We start from the raw sequence: 23,130 nt of genomic DNA, 5'->3' as shown, positions 1-23,130 counted from the left end.
GATCCAGGTATGTTTCCACTGATGTCGTAGTGCTTCAGTTTCACAGCAAGGGGTTCATGTGGGACCTTGTCGAACACCTTACTAAAGTCGAGTAAGATGGTGTCCACCTGCTCACCGTTATCAAGAGCTGCAGAAAGGTCCTGTAAGGTCAGAAGTAGATGCGTCTCACATGACCGGCGCTTTCTGAATCCATGCTGTGAGTCTGACATTATTATCAGGTCTTCCATATGCTGCATTATCTGGCTGTGCATGATAGATTCCATGACTTTACAGCAGACAGAGGTGAGGGAGATAGGCCTGTAGCTGGCAGGGATGCTTTTGTCGCCCTTCTTGAATATAGGAGCAACCAATGCGTGCTTCCAGTCATCAGGAACAAAGGCTCGTTACAGAGAGGCGTGAAAGATTAGGGTCAACATAAGTGATCGTTCGCTTGCAAATTCCTGTAGGAACCTTGTAGGGATGGCATCAGGTCCTGTTGCCTTGTGTGGGTTCAGGTTCCGCAAGAGCTTGTGTACACCCTCATTTCCTATGTTGAAGGTTGTCATTTATGGGTATGGTGCTCTGCTCATCTTTGGAATGTTACTTGGGTCCTCTTCTGTGAATACACTTGTGAACTGCTCATTCAAGACTGCAGCCTTATACATAGGGTCGTTATGCTGGAGACCTTCATGTTTCAGGGGCGGGGGGGGGGGGGGCAATACAACTGCTGTCACATCTTCTTGTTTTAATGAAGGAATACAGCTTCTTAGGGTCGCGCGATCTTCAGATACAGTATCGCTGATGTATGTGTTGCATGCCCGTCTGCACTCGTATTGGACTGTCTTTTGCAGCTGTTTATATCGGTTGAGGTCTTCTAGTTTCCCTGTATGTTTGTATCTCCTGAGGGTCCTCTTCTTTTGTCTAGAGAGGCGCTTGATCTTTCGATTCACCCAGGGTTGGTTGTAACGTTGTGTTTTGATGGACCATGTTTTTCAATGGTGTTAATACAGAACTGCTTAAAGTCTTTCCAAAGAGTGTTGATGTCTGTATCAATGTTTGTTGAGGAAGATGTCACGAAATTCGTCAATAGTTGTGCGAGTGGTAGCAAGATCAGCATGTTTCCAATGCATAATCTTTCTTTGAGGTGGTTTGGATCTAGGAACACGTGTTGAGGCCTGCACAAATACCGTCGTCATTGACGCCTGTGACTGGCTTGATCTTCTCAACCAGTGATGGCCTATTTGTTATGAAGAGGTCGATGATGTTGTTACCTCTTGTTGGGAATGTTACGCACTGTTCTGCCCTTAAATAAGCAACGATGACAAGAAATGTATGGTTGGTCTTGTTAGAGTACGAGTTACCGTTGATGGTATTGGTAATCGATGTCCGACAGGTTGGCGACACCAGCAATCCATATTATAGCATCTGAGTTATGTTGATGTAGGTTTTTGATTACATTACCCATTTCGTCCATGTATGTGTGGTCGCTATTATGTGGTCTGTATAGTGATCCGATGATCAGGGTTGCTTGCCTGGGCATTCGAAACGTGCAGCACAGAATTCAGTCTGAGTTGTCAGTGCCATGTCAGTTCCAACTATGCTGTCCTTGGCTGCTATCATCACTCCGCCATAGTGGCTGTTTGGTCTGTCACGTCTGGCAACAAAGTGGAACCCTGCTGGGAGAACTTCCCTCTCACAAAAGTCGTTGTGCAACCATGTTTCACAGCCAATAACGCTATCGGGGTGTGATTCTTTGATAAGTAGCCAGAATTCAGATCGTTTTGCTCGCATACTCTGGAAAATAAACAGCAATATCCTAAGTGATGCTTGTGTTTGTGCACGTTGTCTGGTATTCCTAACAGGGGACGAGGACAATTGTGGGGGCCCGGTGACGACAGTACAGATCTGAAGCTTGACGTCTGAGCATCAAGTGGGCTTGAGTGTTGACTTTTGGTGTATGTGGCTACCATGATTACTGTAGGAGTACTCTGTTGCTACAGAGGTGTTGATGGAGTCAGCAGTCACTAAGTTAAAGAGGAAGGTTGGCTGGGAGGTTGATACATTTCGAAACAGATTTTAGTAGTTTGTTGCCTTTAAAACTATGCGGTGTAATTTTTAACAGAGTTATCTCCCTCCCAGGATAAAGTCATTCGGAATCCTCAAGTATATTCGCATAAGGAAAGATTTCTCATCTGCGACTGCGTCTAATTTTCTTAATATTTTTTTAGACTTGTTTCTTAATAATTTTGAAATAACTGCTTTAGACAAATATTATCTATGGCTACCGACCAGTCGGCTCTCCTACTAAGAAAACAGCTGGCAGGTATTATACAAACACTCGCATGTCTTTCGACCGGAACATGTTCTGAACTGTCAAAAGTGAAAATGGAATTTTTATTTGTAAATAATCATCAACATTTTATTTGACACATAATCAAGTGATGAGTTTATGGAAATTAAACTGATGAAAGTTTTTTTAAATTATGGATAAGAACACCTTAGCCTTAAGAAAGGGCCGTTTCCTTATTTGGCTACAGTAAAACCTTCTGAATATGTCTGTAGAATTTAAAACTAGAAGTCACATTTTTTGCCAGATGTTCATTTGAGACTAACTTTAAACATTTGCATAAATGACATCTTGTCTGAATTAAAACACGGGTCCATTCCATTGAAGAACATTGTCATTTAGTGTTTTTCCCAGGAGGGCAAAGGGGCATGGCGCATTACTTTCAAAAAGGGCATTTTAGCGCGCAGTTTAGGCAAAAAAGGGCAAAAACATTCCCTAAATATTGAATTACGGGGAAACATGTAATCGCATCAGAAGCAGTTGTGGAAAAAATAATATATAAACAAGCACATTTAATGGTAATAGATGTATTTAACTTACTATGATTTATATTAATATATTTACCTTGCAATGTACATTAAGTTCCATGCTGTTTCAATAAACTGTACAGCACGACAAACATAATAAAGCAATATATGCATATGAATCTGATTATACACAGATCCACTAACATATAAATGAAACCATGTTTGTCTTATCCCATTTTCTAACAATAATCTTGACAGATGTTTAAAATAACATTGCGAGTAAATTGATCGCTAACAATATGCAAACACTCGTTTCCGTGACATACATCCACCGAGTAGATTACAAATAAATAAATAATTTTATTGCTATCTAAAACATTTTTATGCATCGTTGATTATCACAGACATTTCATTAATCCCTTCTTAACGTAAAATCTCCATCGTTAATTCAACCGTTTACGACGTTATTTGCCATTTTTGCCGAGTCACAATTTAATTCTGTATTGTCCGCCATGTTGATAAAATGCCAAATGATGTAAGCGACAGGTGCGCATAGCAACGTTAAATAGTATACGCGATTCGCATTTTTTTAAATTAGTATACGTCTCAGTAATTATTTCAATAATTAGATCTAATTATCTTAAAGACGAAAACGATAAAAAATAAATTTGTTTGTGATTTAAAATGTAATTATGCGTAAAAATATATGTTTTGATATAACTGAATAATGCATGCAATGCACAATTGCCATGAGAATAACATCGAGTTTTACATCAAAAGTTTCCGAAGTAATGATTTTATAGTGGAGGAGTACACATTGCCAACCGAAAAGTGTGCTTGGTATAACATAGCCTCCGGAATTCGATTGATACTGACACGGGGTTCTTCACGCATGACTAATTCACAGCTTTGGAGCAGTCACTAAGACCTACCTATGAATCAAGCACTGTAATAGATTAAATCTGCTCAATTAATATAGTCAATTAGACGTTGACGTCTCTCGAGTAAATCAAGCACAGTCAGAGTGTCACAGACAATCAAGGAAGCTGATTTTGCGGACCAAGTTAGATCGTTAGGCAATAAAGATGTTATCGATAAGGGCGCGTGGGGAAATTTGCCTTTGAAAAGAAGGGCACGTGGTGAAAATTGCCTTTGAAAAGGGCAGAGTGGCGATCAGGGAGGGCGGCGTGGCTTTTTGCCACGCTAAAATGGCCTGGGAAAAACACTATCATTATTGCCAGGTGCAGGGCAGTTTTGCTTTAATGGCAAATTAGCCAGTCTTTCTGAAAGTTTCCCACATTTAACAGGACATATGGTCTGGTAAACTTTGACATTTTACCAGACCGAAAAAACATTTAATAAAACAAGGCATATTGGGCAAATTTCCTTAATCCATTGTTTTTACATTTGCCAAGAGTCCTTGATAAGAGGTCAAAACACAGCATGACCTCTGTTTTCCCGCTTTGGCGACCGAAAATAATGAAGGACGGGAACCAGATATGGCTTAAAAAAAAATCTTTTTTCTTGTTACCCAACAGACAGTAAGTTTTTACCGCCGACCGTAATTTTTTTTCACAAAAGTTTGACTTTACTGCAGTTTCATGACGACAACGATAAATTCAGTCGTGCTTGTGTATATTCATACTTCTGAGCGTATATCTGATCTATAAACATGGTGTCTAGTCTGCTGGCCATACATGCCATATGTCCCGGATTGTCCTGGAATTGAATGTGTCCCAAAGTCCCGGAAATCTGTCAAATGCCCCGGATTTCACAAATTCTATTATTCATGTACCTTATCTAAGGCTTAACTGCACCTTGAATCTTTGTTCCCACTTATTTGCAGCAACTCCATGGCAATGCCTACATGAATAGGTTGCTATGCTATGTGTTAAAATCGATCAATTAACAGGGGTCCTGTTATCATTCATATAGATTGTCTCACGTTCGCAGTCAAGCCGAACAGGCGGCATTGTTTAATGTGGTTGTTAATTGGCTTTAACATACTAGGCTATAATTTTCCCCTGCGTAAGGCCAAAGGAGTTGTTCACACATCTGAAGTCCAACATCGTTGAGTAAAAAATTAAATGCATGTTATGTTCGCCTATTTAACTGACAAAAAAGTTGAGTAACAAAAATAAGCATATAAAACCCCCAGTAATTATAACAATTAAAATAATAAGTCAATTTGAATTGCATTCATCATTTCAAAACGTCCAGCAGATTCGTCCACGCGTTTCCAGCAGATGATGTGATATGTACACAAAAGCAATTTGGTGCTCTTTTCTTAAACGAAAAACACGTGGCTTGTATCTAGTAACGGAAGTTGTTGATTTAAGATTTGATGAAATATTAACTGAACATGGGTATGTCACCAAACATTGCTGCATAATTTTTGCGACATTGTTATTGAGAGTTAGTATCAGCCGGAAATAAATGTTTATTTGAAGCTAGAATTTGTTTAACAACGCGTCAATATTTAGTTGACATAAAGTGTGTTTTGGATTACATATGTGTTAACATTAACAATATGGGGTGGGTTTCGGAAAACAAATGAACAAGTGGTCTGCATGATTAAACTTCAAGAATTGCATGCCTACAAGTGCTGTCGCTCATAAAGTGTGGGATCTCATTGGGCAATATTAATTGTTCAATACAATGATGCTCCCACTTTTGGAGGATCGTAAATTGGCTTTCAAAATGTTTGACCAAGTCAATACGTATTTGATCTTTAGAATGGCTAGTTACAGTAACTGCAAAAATACACTGGTCGGAAAAGTTCAGTCGCCCAATGGACTCATTTTAGAAATTCAAGCGCCCCGGCTAGGGACCACTAAATTACCTGTGGAAAGCACTTTTTGTGTATCTAAATTTGCTTAGATGATATTTAAAAATTATTTGTAACTTAGAGTTACATGTATTATTACAATTTCAGATCTGAACAAAAACCCAGTCGAGGGTTTTTCTGCTGGTCCGGTGGACGACAGTGATATTTACAAGTGGGAAGTTGTGATAATTGGACCACAGGACACTCTCTAGTACGTATGAAATGCGGGATCATGCAAGTGTTTGTATATAATATATTTTTTTATAAAATTGTAGTATTTTCGCTGAGGTTTGACACAAAAATCTAAAATAATACATGTACCTACATAACTTATTAAAACCCCACAAAATCTTGCAATATTCTCCAATTTCAAGCTTACTTTGGTGGTTTTTTTTTCCCTTTTAGGCGACTACTTTTATATTAATTGGTTTACAAAACCGGCAGACTTATTTTTTTTATACCCGAAAAAAATGAAAATTAGATTTCACTTTTTTTTTTTAAACAAAAATTCCCGATCCTAGAAAATGGTCCCAACAGTAATCAGTTTTTTAAACGTTCCGCGCTTTAAACATGACATCGCGCACTGAACGGTCAGGGTTGTACTTTGTTTTGGTTTTTACATTCTTGTGTGTATAAATATGCAGTTACTGTGATAAACCAGTCTGTTGTTATTGGGGCATGGCGACTCCTGTTGACCTGGACAACAAGGGAGATTGTTTATTTTTGCGAGTGGACTTGTTTGGTCATAATTATAACGGACCTGCAAAGATTTTTATGCGCGCAAAAATTTCCGAGACTATTGCAAATGCCCTTGCGTGGATACTTGATGACGAAAGTCTGACTGTGTCCAAACCCGAAGCCTTCCAAAATACACAAGGGTCTTACTCTAAGATCGAAATGGCAACATATACGTCTGTCCGAGCTATCCAGGAGTTCGGATACAAGTACTTGCACGAACAACTAGCAAAAGGTAATATTTTAATATTTGGCTATCTATTTTAAGATTTGCGGTCGCGCCCTTGTCTTTTCGCCCCCAGCATGTGCCACCCTCGTCGTTTTGCCCCCTTTGAATTAGAGGATAATTATTATGTCAATGATTTAACTTTAATACAGGGGTAAACATACAGCCTGAGGGTGGAAACACCTTGAGAGCGAAACATTTGACAACCTATTTTAATATTGAATTCTGAAACTCCCGACCTGCACACCATCATCCATTGCAAGCATGAAGTTGATTTTAAATTAATTAAATATTGAATCAATTAATTAAATATTCAGAATGGTGGTAGAATAATTGTCACGATGCATTGTTAAAATATGGGATTTCATTGTTTGATGTAATTCATCATCATAAAATCTAACAACGGTCAATTTCATATGCATGTCAACTACACTTCTCTACTTGATGTGAGATGTTGTATTTGTCTGACAATGTTTTTTGTGTATGATAAAGTTTGAATGCACAAACATTAGAACTTATGTTGTAATATATGTGTATTTAAAAATTATTTTTGTTGTGACAGCTTGGGTACAGGGAACTACTGAAGGACAGCAACCTGCCGGCACGGATGTGTTCCAGGTGTTACTGGCTGCGCAGAAGTCCTATACCCACCTCCCAAAAGACATGCTGCAGACTAGGACTAACAATGTGTTTTGTTGTTTTAATTGAATGGGTTTTGTTGTTTTTAATTCAATAAATTGATTTTCAAACTATATTTGTTATGCCATCTGAAAGATAGCAAATACACAATTTATTTTTTTTCGACCGCCTGACGGATACTTTCACTGAAATTTTTTGTAAAGCAATAAATAAAAAAGGAGTGGCCTTATCTGTTTTGTAGATAATTTTTTCCTCAAAATGGAAGGCCATGCCTTTTCCCAAAACACCCTGGATGTTTGCCTGTTGGATCAGATAGCCAAGACACATTATACTATATGTAGTGATATGCAAAGATGTTCCAGTGGTTACTTTGGCCTAATAGTGTCCACGATGTTCAAGAATGGTGACAGGGGACGTAATAAAATAACAATTACTTAAATTAAAATATTATTTCTGTCTTTAATATAGTAAGCAGTTTATTTATATCACAAAAGAAAAAAATGCGGTCATAATGCAGTCAATGTCCAAAATAATTGTTTTGTCCTTTTCTGCTAAATAAAACAAGCATTGAATATAGTCTGTTGAGATAAGCGTCTATGAATTTAACTTTCATAAACAAATTAAACTACCCTATTTGCATTTATAAACACTGCAAATCTAATGTTCAACAGCCAATCACCCCTGTGAATAAGGAGAAAGGTGCAGGGTCCCTTGAGGATTGAAATTAAATGTCATTATTACAGACATTAAACTTTTATTTTGGATATGTGTAAAAAAACTATTTCATTTAAAACAACTACTTTATCATTTTCATAACAACTTAATTTACTTTATTTGTTTGAACATTATAATATAACTTTGACCAAATTCTTTAAAGAGGAGATAAAAATAATCTGCATATATAAACTGGACTGTTCTTTTTAAACTTGATTTTTTTTGCTAGGGTAATCTTTTTGCAACAGCTGGGGAAAAATATATACTAGTAGCCTGGAAAATGGATCCTTCTAAATGACCCAATAATGTTGTAAAAAGGACTGCCTGTATGAGTATTTTGTAATATTTCAGTGAGGGGGGGATGTTCAAGGCGTTACTTACGTTTTCAAAAGACTATCCACAGAAGCCACCCAAGATGAGGTTTACCACTGAAATGTGGCACCCAAACAGTAAGTTTTCAAACTAGCTTTTACACAACTTATTTTGTGTGTGTGTTCATTTCCTCTTCTTGAAATATGCATTATCATCTATCTTTCTGTTTACGTTTTTCTAGGGCAAAATGATGGAATTTTGTTACTTTTATTCTTTAAATTACATTTAAAAAAAAACTTAAATTAATTTACTGCTATAAATGCTCTGCTAATCATTTAAAGTTGCTATTTGATCGTATTGCTCAATATCAAGTTTTGTAAAATTTATCAGGGAGATTTGGGAAAACTTGTTTTATGCCATGCTCTCAATAAAAATGTTTATAATCTTTATTATAGTTGAGAAGGATGGGTCTGTGTGTATATCTATCCTGCATGAGCCCGGTGATGACAAGTGGGGGTATGAGAGTGCCTCAGAGCGGTGGCTTCCCATCCACACAGTGGAGACCATCATAGTGAGTGTCATCTCCATGCTGGCAGAGCCGAATGACCAGTCACCCGCCAATGTGGATGCTGCCGTGAGTAGATTGGCAGGCTTTTGTTTTTGGCTCGTCTGAGCACAATGTGCTCATGGTGAGCTTTTGTGATCACCTTTTATTCGTTGTGCGCTGTGCAACGTCAACATTTGCCTTGCTAACACTCAAGAGGCCAAATTAAATGCCGATCTTCATGTAATTTGGTGAGAAGATCTGTCCCAATAATATCTTGCGGTCAGGGGGCAGGGCATTTTTCTTCAAAAAAGCTATAGTAAAAACTTGTTAACACTCTAAAAGTCACATTTATAGTCCAATCTTCATGAAACTTGGTCAGACCAGTTGTTCTAATGATATCTTGGATGAGAATGAAAACGGTTCCAGTCTGTTGAAAAACATGACCACCAGGGGCGGGGCATTTTTTTTTATAAGGTTTTAGTAAAACCTTGTTAACAATCGAGGCCACATTTATTGTCGGACCCCCATTAAACTTGGTCAGAAGATTTGTCCCAATGATATCTTGGCCGAGTTCAAAAATGGTTTATGTTGCTTGAAAAAAATTGCCATCAGGGGGGCGGGGCATTTTTCCTTACATGGCTATATATGGCTATAGTTATACCTTGTTAAAATGTTAGAGGCCACATTAATTGTCCAATCTTCATGAAACTTGGTCAGAAGATTTGATGCAACAATATCTTGGATGCATTTGAAAATAGTTCTCTTTGATTGAAGGACATGGCCGCCAGGGGTTGGCATTTTTCCTTATATATGGCTATTTGTTAGCACTCTAAAAGTCACAATTAGTGTCCAATCTGCATGAAACTTGGTCAGAACATTTGTTCTAATGATATCTTGGGCTGCCCAGAAAAGGTTAATTCCTTTGTATCTGAGGTGAGGGACTTTTGGCATTTTAGTTCCGCTTGTTTATTGTAAATTATATGAGCCTTGCTCTGACAGAACGGAAGTTAATGAATGCATTGCATCAAGTGATGTCCTCGATAAACCTGTGACCTGTGAGGTTTGCACAGCCTATTCAGGGAAGACACTCCAGGGCTTTACTTGCTTTTTATTATGCCCCCCTTAGAAGAAGAGGGGGTATAATGTTTTGCACATGTCGGTTGGTCCGTCCGTCCACCAGATGGTTTCCGGATGATAACTCAAGAACGCTTAGGCCTAGGATCATGAAACTTCATAGGTACATTGATCATGACTAGCAGATGACCCCTATCGATTTTCAGGTCACTAGGTCAAAGGTCAAGGTCACAGTGACTCGAAATAGTAAAATGGTTTCCGGATGATAACTCAAGAATGCTAAGGCCTAGGATAATGAAACTCCATAGGTACATTGATCATGACTGGCAGATGACCCCTATTGATTTTCAGGTCACGACTAGGTCAAAGGTCAAGGTCACAGTGACTCGAAATAGTAAAATGGTTTCTGGATGATAACTCAAGAATGCTTACGCCTAGGATCATGAAACTTCATAGGTACATTGATAATGACTGGCAAATGACCCCTATTGATTTTCAGGTCACTACTAGGTCAAAGGTCAAGGTCACAGTGACTCGAAATAGTAAAATGGTTTCCGGATGATAACTCAAGAATGCTTACGCCTAGGATCATGAAACTTCATAGGTACATTGATCATGACTGGCAGATGACCCCTTTAATTTTCAGGACACTAGGTCAAAGGTCAAGGTCACAGTGACTCGAAACAGTAAAATGGTTTCCTGATGATAACTCAAGAATAATTAGGCCTAGGATCATGAAACTTCATAGGTTCATTGATCATAACTGGCAGATGACCCCTATTGATTTTCAGGTCACTAGGTCAAAGGTCAAGGTCACAGTGACAAAAAACGTGTTCACACAATGGCTGCCACTACAACTGACAGCCCATATGGGGGGCATGCATGTTTTACAAACAGCCCTTGTTTAAAAAAGAATTTCTGTAAAAAAAAAATATACCATAAAAGTTTTAAGTGTCGTACGGTCATTGCTATAATTTAGTGAATAAGAATAAGTTGGATTTTGTTTTTCCTACATCTGCTCTTTAACCAGTGAAGATGGCAATTACTAAGTCTTTGTTGCTGTATCATTTGTTGTAAATACTTATGAATAAAAAAATGTTTCAAATCTGAAATCATTCTTCAAGGTTTACACATTTAACCTTCTTAGTGGCATTAAAAACTGTTTTCATTACCAGCAAGTCCTTACATAATATGTACCTCTTCAATAGCATGTAAAACATGTTTCATGTACATACAATTTTTGTTTTGATTTGTTTATGACAATAATGCATTTATATTTTTAGAAAATGTGGAGAGAACATTTTGATGAATTTAAGAAGAAGGTGTCAAGAACTGTACGAAGAAGTCAGGAGGAATTTGAATGATGCTTGCAACAATAGATTTTTAAAAGTAAGCTTTGGATACATACGTGAATATTATTTTTTTTAATGAAAACACAAAACCTGATACCTCACGCATGTACCATTAAACCAATTTAGAATGATTTTTTTAGAGCCTTAATGTGCACAATTACAAATTAATGTGTTACATCTGTTATTTAGATTTATAAAGTATGATTGTTGTTGTTTTGTGTACCATGATATGGTAGTATTAATAAAATGTTGACAATATATTTATGATCTAATATGAAATTCAATAAAAACGTCTATATGGTCTTGCACTTTGTTCCTTAAATTATGCAATTGAATTTTTATTGTATTGCCATTTGATTTAGTCAGGCAAGAGAAGATATTTATTTCTTTTAAACGTAAGGTAAATAACTAATTTTTATTAGCAAGTGATAAGAGACAGTTATATTTTCACAAATGTAGAAGTTTCTGTATGATCACAGTGAATTATAAAAAGTTACCTTTATTCATGAAAACCGACAATTTTCACCGTTTATGAAAAGTGCATTGAGTAATGATAATATTTTAGCTAAGCAATTTGGAAGCTTGTTTCAGTTACTATATTATAATGGGATCAAGAAAAAAGATGCTACAAAGGATTAGTGATAACTGATGATACGTTTCACTGTTTGAAACAGTAATATACACATTTTAAATAAAATCAGACATGCATAAATCCCTATACAGTTATTGACTAGTTTGCTATACAAGTTACTATTCAACCTCAGCATGGACTGTTTCCCATTGCATTATCTGCAGCATACTCATATCTGAAAGAGATATATTGTGATCTGTCGTTTATAATTATGACAAAGTATGTTCTGATGCAAGCATATCTGAAATGTGAAAGAACAAACACTTGTGTCATGTTTACAATTGCATCTTTACGCACAATTTACATGACATAATTTGCACACAAAAAAATATTATGTTTTATGTACTTGTAGTATTTAAAAAAGCAAGTCCATGTTGCTTTTTCCATGGGTTATTTTCTATTACGTAATTTGTCCTGGCCATAGATATCTAAAATAATAAACAGTGTTATTCCCATTTGTGATTGTAATTCAGATGTGTTTTTTCTTCTTTTTTTCCAGAATTTCCATTACACAGCATCACTTGTTTGGTATATGTTTCATCAGGGATTTGCATGCAATATGCTTACAAGAGTCCAATCAACTGCAGTTGTTTTAAGCAGATTGCCTGTCCATTGAACCCCATTTGTGCATAATTTCACATCATAACTGTACAGAAGATTGCAGCTTGTCGTACTAATATCTTATGTATAATTTACGTATAACACATATGCTTTAATCTCCATAAAACTCTTTAAAGTTGTTTTTCCTTTTGAATCACAAATAAAACTCCTAACATTATCGCTCAATGATTTTTTAGCCTTTTGGGGTGGTTTAACTAATCAAAGGCATATTGTGTTTCTTTTCATTGTTGATTAGAATTAATAACAATATGAACAGGACTGGAATTCTATCCATGTATAAATAGCAAGCTTACACACTGTTTTGTTTCAAGGTTAAATTGGCATTTAAATATGTTTTATTTCATTGTTAATTTGGCATTTAAATATTTCCTGTTTGGAAAGAATGACATTTAACAGTTTTCTGTGTGTTGGTTAATTATTTATTCATCTTTTTTCCATTTCCTTTGATGCAAATTACTTTGTGCTGATGCAATTACCTTTACATTTATGTCAAACAATTCTGTTCAGCTGTTGACTTATTAAACAACTATGACTGCTTTGTTTATGCTCATGTATTACCTGCTTACTCCTTTGGATCTTTAGTCGTCAACATACTGTTATTGTGGTTGTATTGATTTCTTACTACTTGGCTACGAGGAAATTTATATCAATATGTAGAATGAATTTATGTGTTGATGTACAGGGAGCTTGTGTTATTCTTATCTGCATTGGAAATTTAATTATTGTATTTGAAATTGATGAATATGAGCAGCTATTGATAATACTAATAATATAATAATAATAATAATAGAGATTGCCGTGGCGTAATGGATATGGTGTCTGCCTAGTGATCGGGAGGTCACAGGTTCAATCCCCACCGCAGAAGCTTTCTCTAGATCTTCCCCATAGACACCAAGTACTGGTTATAGGCCCAGGAAACGGACTCGAGAGCGTTTATATAAGCCTGAGGCTTTCAATGCAATCGAGCTATAATAACTTGGTTTAAACTAAACTATTAATAATACAAAATCATTTACCAGTATTTTAAATTTGTAAGCAAAAAAAAAATGTGTGTCAAGCATGAACTAGCAGAGAGAAAAGATGGTTTGTGTTATGATTAGAAGAATGTGAAAGATTATGACATCTTTTCACAAGTGATTGTGCTTGAAATTAAAATCAGAGGTTTTTCTTACTTCTTTTAGATAACTGATCCTCAGACAATACCTATATCTAATTGTTGCGTGTTGTATATCCATTATTTTCACATATTATTCAATTTATCAGATAGATCTAACATATTCACCTAACACAAACTTCAATGCTATAATGTGGTACAGATTATGAGATATGTTATGATAAAAGGTATGTCTTGGTTACGATTCTGATAGGCTTTAAATCGATTTACTGGTTTTACCATTTCAGACATGGTCTTGGTGTAAATTACAGCAAAAGTATAAATTGAGGAATATAGAACAATGTTAATATATATATATATAATATAGTAATGCTAATAGAGCCTGGGCTGTACTGCTATGTTTGACTTCTACCAATAACTGATAATGTATCCAACAGTAAAGGGGTTTTGTTGACAAAGAATCAATTTACATGTGTGCTTGCTTAATATAAATTGGTCATAATATATTACAGAGTACAGAACATCCTAATTGAAAAAAATCAAAATGGCTTTACTTGCAGATAAAGGTAATGTGTTAAGACTCACTATTGTGGTAATCTTTAAACATAATTTGCAATATTGGATACAAAAAAAACACAATTTGTATATTTGTTAACTTTATATTTGTTAACTTTATATTATTAGAATTAGATAAATGCTATAAAAACAGTGATTTGCATGGTCAATAGCACCTGTGGGAATTTTCAGAATTGTATGCATGCTAACAATAATGCATACGTTATTGTGACTTCAGATGAATTAAGAATGGTATATTGCATTTTTAAAATAACATATTTGGCATATAACGTGATGTTGATGTATTTATCTCAGCATATATGTTTGAATATTTTCAACCAGCAGTTGGAATGTGCTATATTTAAGCGTTTATTCTTAGAAAATGCTTATTTTGTCAACTTGTGTGCGTGCATAGTATATTTGCAGTTACATTGAATGAAACTTCAGGAATTTGTGAACTGATGTCATTGTTTCCAGTATTTACCTATGAAAGAAATCACTGAATTATATTCCCATTCAAAGTTTTCTATTTGTCCAAACCATGATGTTTGTACATGTTGCTACACTAAACTTTAAAGACGCATACAATATCCTGAATCTCCAGGTTTGGTGATCCTCAAAATAAACCATTAATAGTGACAGATTACTTGGGTTCTTTAAACATTTAATTGTGATTGAGAATATTGCCTACCTATTGCAATCAATTAGTGATGAGCTGGATACAGCTTATATGCAAAACTATTGTTCTAAAGAATTGGTATTATTGTGTGAATGATTAATCATTTTTGATGTACATTGGGATTAACCTGGAATGTGTTGTATTAGAGTGGTTTTCTATTATCACAAATAAAATGATTATCTTGCATTGAACACTTGAGTTGGTTATATCTCGAATGTGAGTGATTCCTTAGGTACTACATGTGAAATCAAGTAACAAATAACGTGTCCAACTGACACTTACAATGTGTTCAACAAAATCTATTTTGTAAAAGTGTTTGCCAATAATTTAATAAAAAACAAATGACATAATGTTATTCAGACACTCTCACAGCTAGTAATCTTATATACATTTTATTATCATATTTTTCTAGTAAAGACTGTAAGTCTGTGTTCTTTAGTTAACTACTGCACACATCTGCTTCATATTTTGCAATATGATGACAATTGTAAGCACAGACTGAAGAAGCTTGGATCTTTTTCCTCTATTATGTCACTCTAGCAACACTTTAGTTAGTTGTTCAATAATCAGTCAATAACAAGAGGTAGTACAAAAGTTTGAACTATCTACAAATCTGCTAGCTGCATTAATTAGTGCACACTGTAAAAAAGCTGCCATTGGCAAGAAAACATGCATAAAACATCTAGATGCAGTTAATTTAAATTACTGTATACAAAGCCTAACTACTGATTTCGTGATCTATTGATGCTATTTGATTGTTGTACAAGACATGGGGCACAATCTGGTACAGTACAAAACAGGGGATCCATTACATGGGCTTTTAGCTAAGACTGCAATGGAACATTTAAGGTAGACATAGTTAACACAGATTTTCAGCATAGACTGCAATTGCACATTTAAGGTAGACATCGTTTACAGAGGCATGTAGAATTGACTGCAATGGGAAATTTAAGGTAGACAAAGTTCATACAGGCTTGAAGCATAGACTGCAATGGCACATTTAAGGGTTGACATACACAGGCTTGTACCATAGACTGCATTGGCATGTTAAGGGAGGACATAGTTTACACAGGCTTGTAGCATTGACTGCAACGGAACATTTAAGGTAGACGTAGTTAACACAGGCTTGTAGCATTGACTGCAATTGCACGTTAAAAGTAGACATAGTTCACACAGGCATGTAGCATTGACTGCAATGAGAGGTGGACATACCAGTAGTTTACACAGGCTTGTAGCTTTAACTGCAATGGAACATTTAAGGGTAGACAAAAGTTCACACAGGCATTTAGAATTAGCAGCATTGTAACATTTAAGGTCGGCACAGTTCACACAGGCATGTAGCATTGACTGCAATGGCACATTAAGGGTCAATATAGCTAACACAGGCTTGTAGCATTGACTGCCATGGCACATTAAGGGTCAATGTAGTTCACACAGGCTTGTACCATACAGGTGCAAGTAAATAGTAGACATAGTTTACACAGGCTTGAACCATAGACTACAGGTGCAAGTAAATAGTAGACATAGTTTACACAGGCTTGTACCATAGACTACAGGTGCAAGTTAATAGTAGACATAGTTTACACAGGCTTGTACCATAGACTACAGGTGCAAGTTAATAGTAGACATAGTTTACACAGGCTTGTACCATAGACTACAGGTGCAAGTTAATAGTAGACACAGTTTACACAGGCTTGTACCATAGACTACAGGTGCAAGTAAATAGTAGACATATTTTACACAGGCTTGAACCATAGACTACAGGTGCAAGTAAATAGTAGACATAGTTTACACAGGCTTGCACCATAGACTACAGGTGCAAGTAAATAGTAGACATATTTTACACAGGCTTGAACCATAGACTACAGGTGCAAGTAAATAGTAGACATAGTTTACACAGGCTTGAACCATAGACTACAGGTGCAAGTTAATAGTAGACATAGTTTCCACAGGCTTGTACCATAGACTACAGGTGCAAGTTAATAGTAGACATAGTTAACACAGGCTTGTACCATAGACTACAGGTGCAAGTTAATAGTAGACATAGTTTACACAGGCTTGTACCATAGACTACAGGTGCAAGTTAATAGTAGACATAGTTTACACAGGCTTGCAGCGTTGACTTCAGGTGCAAGTTAATAGTAGACATAGTTTACACAGGCTTGAACCATAGACTACAGGTGCAAGTTAATAGTAGACATAGTTTACACAGGCTTGAACCATAGACTACAGGTGCAAGTTAATAGTAGACATAGTTTACACAGGCTTGCAGCGTTGACTTCAATGACACATTTAAGGTAGACATAGTTCACACAGGCTTGTACCATTGACTGCATTGGCAAGTTAAAGGTAGACATAGTTTACACAGGTTTGCAGCGTTGATAATGAAGAACTTTTATAGCCACCTCCAAAATGATTCCTGAAACACAAAACAATATTGTTATCTGTTAACTATCACATACAAGCAGTAAAATATTTAATCAAGTCAAAATATTAGGACGTCTTAGTTAAAGTTTAAATGTGTTGGTCTTAAAACATTTTGGTTTTAAAATGGATTTAAAAACCATTTGTAAGCTTGAAATGCGAAACTCAGTACACAACTACCTATAGATAGAACCATTCATCGATACACTTAAATGAAGGTTGAATAAAACCTCAAAAGGCTGTTCTAAAATAAAGCTCTGCATGAACAATCCCAAATGAAGTTGAATTTTGTTATGTTACAAAGGGTTCTATAAAAAGATGGTGTGTTAGGACAATAGTTGTTCCTTATTATGCTTTCGGTGTTAATTTAATCCACCAAATATTTAACTTATAACAAGAGCACCGCATAATGGGTGCAATGCTCGGCTGCGAAATTTTGTCAGAATTTTTTTTTTTTTTTTAAGAGGTCGCAGTGACCTTGACCTTTGACCTAGTGAATGGGTGTGGCGTGTAGAACTCATCAAGGTGCATCTACATATGAAGTTTCAAAGTTGTAGGTGGAAGCAACGCTGGACAACGAGCTGGCTATTTCAAAACCTCGGGTTTTCTCCGAAAACAGCCGAGCTAAAAAGACATTTTAAAACTAAAAAATGGTTATAAATGTTCTTTTAAAAGGTGGTGTGCAACGATATTTGTATGACTGTTGCCATTGCCATAGGTACATGGGTCTTGCATGTGCATTATTGTCAGATGAAGATGAACAATAACGGGTCATTTGAAAATTCCTTGATGTACCGGAATGATAGTTATTTAATCTAGATTTGTAACATTTGACCTCAGTGTTTGACATTGACCGCTGTGACACCCAGCAATATAAATGAGAACAATTGTAGAAAGTAATTACAGAATCCTTTGATGCACAGTGAGGTAATTGCTAAATAAGAATCATTCATCTAATGTTTGTGACCTTGATTCTAAGATTATAGTTCTGTATGTGACTCAGCCCCAGATGATTGAGAATAACTGTTAAATAACTATTGTAAGGTTATTGTTTTATGCAGTACAATTTTCCTAATTGACATCTAAACAGACATGAAGTTTCAAGTTGAAATATTGTAGTACTTTAGATATAACTCTAAAAGTAAAAATATTCAACTATCATGTAGGGAAATAACTCTCTTATTTTTTAAAGTGTATAGTTATGGTTCTAATGCATGGCATGATGGCACTCCTCCTTATTGAGATCTTTACACCCATAAAGTTTCATGTTGAAATCTTGTATAGTGTCTGAGACAAAACCCTGAAAAGTTACACGGGCTATGGTTCTTATGCATGACACTTCATTGATATATAAACACTCACAACCTTTCATGATGAAATCTTGTAAAGTATCTGAGAAAAAGGTCTGAAGTTACATCATACAAAAACCACAACACGCAATAATTCTTATATATGAAAATGCAGGGTTATGGTTTGTACTTGGCACTTCTCCTGATTAATATGCATATACATCTATGAAGCTTCATGTTGAAATCGTAAAAAGTTTCTGAGATACATGTATAGCCCTGAAAAGTTTGTGATAGATGGATAGACCGACAGACAACACAAAAACTATATCCCTACATGTACATCAATTTTTTCTTCTGATAATATTTTTGGAAATTATTATTAATAATGTATTTACAACAGCAAAAAATGTGTTAAGAAGATAAAAAAGAAGATAAAATGCAAATGCAGTTACCAATGATTTAAGTAGTGGAAAAGTTTGTAGAGTTCCTTTCTTTTCTCAAATCCCTGCGCTTTAGGTATGACCTTGTGATATGCCTCATAGAATTTCCCGCTGAAGCCACCAAAAAGGTAGCTTATTCCAAGGTCATATTCTGCATGACCGTAGAAACTTGCTGGATCAAATATAACTGAAACAAGCATAAATAACAGTATAGACATATATATTATATATATATACAACATTTGCCATGAATTGTTTATTTATATTGCATAAATCAATCTAGTTGAGGTATTCTCTGACAAATGTGGTTATACTGCGCATAATATTACTTTAGCAAAACAAAACAGATAAATCATAGATGAAAAAACTAACTTAAATAAAAGTTCTGAATAAATGGTACCAAAACATCAATGAACAAGGGACAAAATTGTCACAAAACCAGGTTTTCATTGTGAAAAAAAAATCTGATAAAGGGAGAAAACTCAAACTGAACTTTTGAAATGACCAAAAAAAATTAACCCCCTTTGTAAGTTTTTTTTTTTTTTTTTAAATCTATTTTTAGTCGTGGCGACCTTGACATTGGAGATATTGACGTGATTCTTTCGTGGGACACACCGTCCCATGATGGTGAACAAATGTGCCAAATGATTTTAAAATCTCACAATGAATGACATAGTTATGGCCAGGACAAGCTCATTTATGGCCATTTTTGACCTTTGAACTCAAAGTGTGACCTTGACCTTGGAGATATCGACGTAATTATTTCGCGCGACACACCGTCCAATGATGGTGAACAAATGTGCCAAATGATTTTAAAATCTGACGATGAACGACATAGTTATGGCTCGGACAAGCTCATTTATGGCCATTTTTGACCTTTGAACTCAAAGTGTGACCTTGACCTTGGAGATATCGACGTAATTATTTCGCGCGACACACCGTCGAATGATGGTGAACAAATGTGCCAAATGATTTTAAAATCTGACAATGAACGACATAGTTATGGCCCGGACAAGCTTATTCCGCCAGCCCGCCAGCCAGCCAGCCAGCCAGCCAGCCAGCCCGCCAGCCAGCCCGCCCGCATTCGCCAATCTAATAACCAGTTTTTTCCTTCGGAAAACCTGGTTAAAAATAGGGTTTTAATTATTGATTATACTTTTGTGTATTCAGTAATCATGTAAAATTCAGTAAAAATCATCTAAAAATTGTATACTAGCACACACTATTTAATTTCTGTACTTTTCATAGAAAGTATTATTCAACAAGACTATTGCCAAGCAATATATGTCCCCTACCGGCTCCACCATTGTCAGAAATTCCACCGTTGTCAGATTTTTTTTATTTATATTTGTTGCCATAGCAACCAGTAGTTTTGACGTAGGAACAAATGAAATGATGTGCATAATGTCCATATTGCCATCTATCCATGTTTCAAGTTTCATGAAAAAATATGAAGAACTTTTAAAGTTATCACAGGATCCAGAAAACCACCATTTTCAGCAGTATTTCTAGTCATTTGTTGCCATAGCAACCAGAATGTTTGACGTAGAAACAAAATTAAATGACGTGCATAATGTCCATATTGCCATCTGTTCATGTTTCAAGTTTCATGAAAAAATATTAAGAACTTTTAAAGTAATCGCCAGATCCACAAAAGTGTGACTGACTGACAGACTGACAGACGGACAGAGCGCAAACCATAAGTCCCCTCCGGTGAAACCGGTAGGGGACAACAATCATTCCTACACTTCCTGTGTCTAACAAGCATTGACACTATACAGCACCACACATCACCCTTACCAGGTCCCTTGTCATTCTCACTGGCGTTTCCACCCCACAGGTCCCCATGGACTAGGGCAGGTGTGATGTGCAAACCCTCAAAGAACAAAGATAACTTAGGCAGCAATTTATTCCATAGCTCCCTTGCTTTCCTCTCACTATCCTAGGTGCACAAAATGAATAAAGACTTATATTTTTGGTTATTTTCATACAAAATATACATGCAAATAAATTCATGGTACCGGTACATAAATATGAGTCAACCATAAGTTATCTTTAACCCAAAGAAAGTTTTATGATGTTGCATACGAATTATATTACACCTTCCTAGATGTTAAAATGCAGAGATGTATATTCAATTTAATCACATAAGAAACAATGCTTACGTTTGAATTCTGTAAGTTGAAAAACATAGGGGAATGTCTTTCAGACAAATTTGGTATAAGGACAGACAGACGGACGGAATGTCGGACAGTAGTCCATGGTTATTCCAGTATATCACCCTTAACTTTGTAACAGGCTATATAATCATACTATTTTTATGTCCCCCACCACAATAGTGGGGGACATATTTTTTTTGCCCTGTCTGTTGGTTTGTGTGTTTGTGTGTTTGTTTGCGTCAAACTTTAACATTTGCCATAACTTTTGCAATATTGAACATAGCAACTTGATATTTGGCATGCATATGTATCTAATGGAGCTGCACATTTTGAGTGGTGAAACGTCAAGGTCATCCTTCAAGGTCAAAGGTCAAATATATAGCTTCAAAGCTGCGCAGAAGGGGACAAAGTGTTTCTGACAAACACATATCGTGTTAATATGTGGAAATTACACTCATTCAGTAAATTTTGAAACATGACTGAACATTGGTGGGAAAAACTTACATTCTTTTCAACCATTGAAATCTGCTTTTCTAACTTGCATGCGTAGAATTTCTGAAAATGAATGGTGATAATGACACTTTATACAAAATTTAAAAATCATGCAAAAAAATTATGCAAGTCATGTATAAAAATGGTTTACATATTTCTAATGGAGAGAAGTTCAATAATATACCATGAATAAAGATCTCTACTACCTTTGTATTGTTATAACATGCAACAACGATAAAGATTTCATAACCATATATAAGGCCACCCATTCTAAAATTCAGAAAGACAATCCAATTTGATCATCCATGATTGTCCTATTTTACATTATCTTTAAGCCTATAATATTATGACCTGTTTCAATTTTATTTTGAATGACTCTGGCCTGTAATAAAATGTACCAAACAAGAGGGCCTGAAAGGCCCAAATTCGCTCACCTGAGATAACAAGATATTATCGGGATAAATCTTCTGACCAAGTTTCACGAAGATCAAAAAATAAATGTGGCCTCTAGAGTGTTAACAAGGTTTTACTATAGCCATATAAGGAAAAATGCCCCGCCCCCTGGCAGCCATGTTTTTCAACCAACCTGCAGCCTTTTTTAACTCGCCCAAGATATTATCGGGATGAATCTTCTGACCAAGTTTCATGAAGATTGGACAGTAAATGTGGCCTCTTGAGTGTTAACAAGATTTTACTATAGCCATATAAGGAAAAATGCCCCGCCCCTTGGAAGCCCTTTTTTTCAAGCAAACATAATTATTTTCAAACTAATCCAAGATATCATTGAGACCAATCTTCAGACCAAATTTCATGAAGATTGGACAATAAATGTGGCCTCTAGAGTGTTAACAAGGTTTTACTATAGTCATATATAGCCATATAAGGAAAAATGCCACACCCCTGGTGGCCATGTTTTTAAAGCAACCAAAACCATTTTCGAACTTATCCAGGATATTATTGGGACAAATCTTCTGACCAAGTTTCATGATGATCGGAAAATAAATGTGACTTCTAGAGTGTTAACAAGGTTTTACTCTAGCCATATAAGGAAAATAGCCACGCCCCCGTGGTGGCCATGTTTTTCAACCAACCGGCATCATTTTTAAACTCTTCCAAGATATTATTGGGATGAATCTTCTGACTGAGTTTCATGAAGATCGGACTATAAATGTGGCCTCTAGAGTGTTAACAAGATTTTACTATAGCCTTATATAGCCATATAAGGAAAAATGCCCCGCCCCTTGGCGGCCATGTTTTTCAAGCAAACGTAACCATTTTCAAACTCATCCAAGCTATCATAAAGAAAATCTTCTGACCAAATTTCATCAAGATTGGACAATAAATGTGGCCTCTAGAGTATTAACAAGGTTTTACTATAGCAATATAAGTAAAAATGCCCCGCCCCCTGGCGGCCATGTTTTTCAACCAACTGGCAATATTTTTGGTCTCGTTCGAGATATTATTAGGATGAATCTTCTGACCAAGTTTCATGAAGATTGGACAATAA

General features: G+C 35.9%; 2 protein-coding genes and 1 long non-coding RNA gene across 10 annotated transcripts in view; 2 read left to right on the top strand and 1 right to left on the bottom strand.

The window, feature by feature from the left end:
• The first annotated feature begins 2,113 nt into the window (after window positions 1-2,113).
• On the top strand, window positions 2,114-13,150 carry LOC127853568 (probable ubiquitin-conjugating enzyme E2 7). The gene is made up of 6 exons (XM_052388210.1): window positions 2,114-2,302; window positions 5,729-5,831; window positions 8,286-8,383; window positions 8,702-8,880; window positions 11,151-11,256; window positions 12,350-13,150. Exons 1-5 carry the CDS (start codon window positions 2,257-2,259, stop codon window positions 11,229-11,231), a joined length of 507 nt encoding a protein of 168 aa, XP_052244170.1. The 5' UTR covers window positions 2,114-2,256; the 3' UTR covers window positions 11,232-11,256; window positions 12,350-13,150.
• A 1,971-nt stretch (window positions 13,151-15,121) lies between these two features.
• Window positions 15,122-23,130, bottom strand: part of LOC127853542 (ketosamine-3-kinase-like) — a 34,323-nt gene continuing 26,314 nt past the window's right edge. For 5 of the 7 annotated variants that reach the window (XM_052388121.1, XM_052388137.1, XM_052388164.1 and 2 more), the window contains 5 exons: window positions 21,636-21,686; window positions 20,773-20,914; window positions 18,985-19,159; window positions 17,052-17,238; window positions 15,122-16,479 (listed from right to left, as the gene is read on the bottom strand). In XM_052388121.1, coding sequence (XP_052244081.1) covers window positions 17,163-17,238; window positions 18,985-19,159; window positions 20,773-20,914; window positions 21,636-21,686 — 444 coding nt within the window. In that variant the 3' untranslated portion in view covers window positions 15,122-16,479; window positions 17,052-17,162. Of the gene's footprint in view, window positions 16,480-16,739; window positions 16,792-17,051; window positions 17,239-18,984; window positions 19,160-20,772; window positions 20,915-21,635; window positions 21,687-23,130 lie in introns of those variants that run through there. The other 2 variants (XM_052388147.1, XM_052388156.1) reach the window with 2 other exon arrangements.
• On the top strand, window positions 16,267-17,086 carry LOC127853567 (uncharacterized). Of its 2 annotated transcripts, none has more exons than XR_008036662.1 (3): window positions 16,267-16,323; window positions 16,376-16,479; window positions 16,844-16,974. It is a non-coding gene; the product is annotated as an uncharacterized LOC127853567 (long non-coding RNA). The 2 variants fall into 2 exon arrangements; XR_008036661.1 differs by lacking the exon at window positions 16,267-16,323 and having other exon boundaries at window positions 16,338-16,479; window positions 16,844-16,895; window positions 16,948-17,086.

The sequence above is a fragment of the Dreissena polymorpha genome, chromosome 1 (genome assembly GCF_020536995.1).
Source record: "Dreissena polymorpha isolate Duluth1 chromosome 1, UMN_Dpol_1.0, whole genome shotgun sequence".
NCBI lineage: Eukaryota > Metazoa > Mollusca > Bivalvia > Myida > Dreissenidae > Dreissena > Dreissena polymorpha.
The sequence above is the reverse complement of the archived record's forward strand: the minus strand, read 5'-3'. Positions and strand labels throughout refer to the sequence as shown.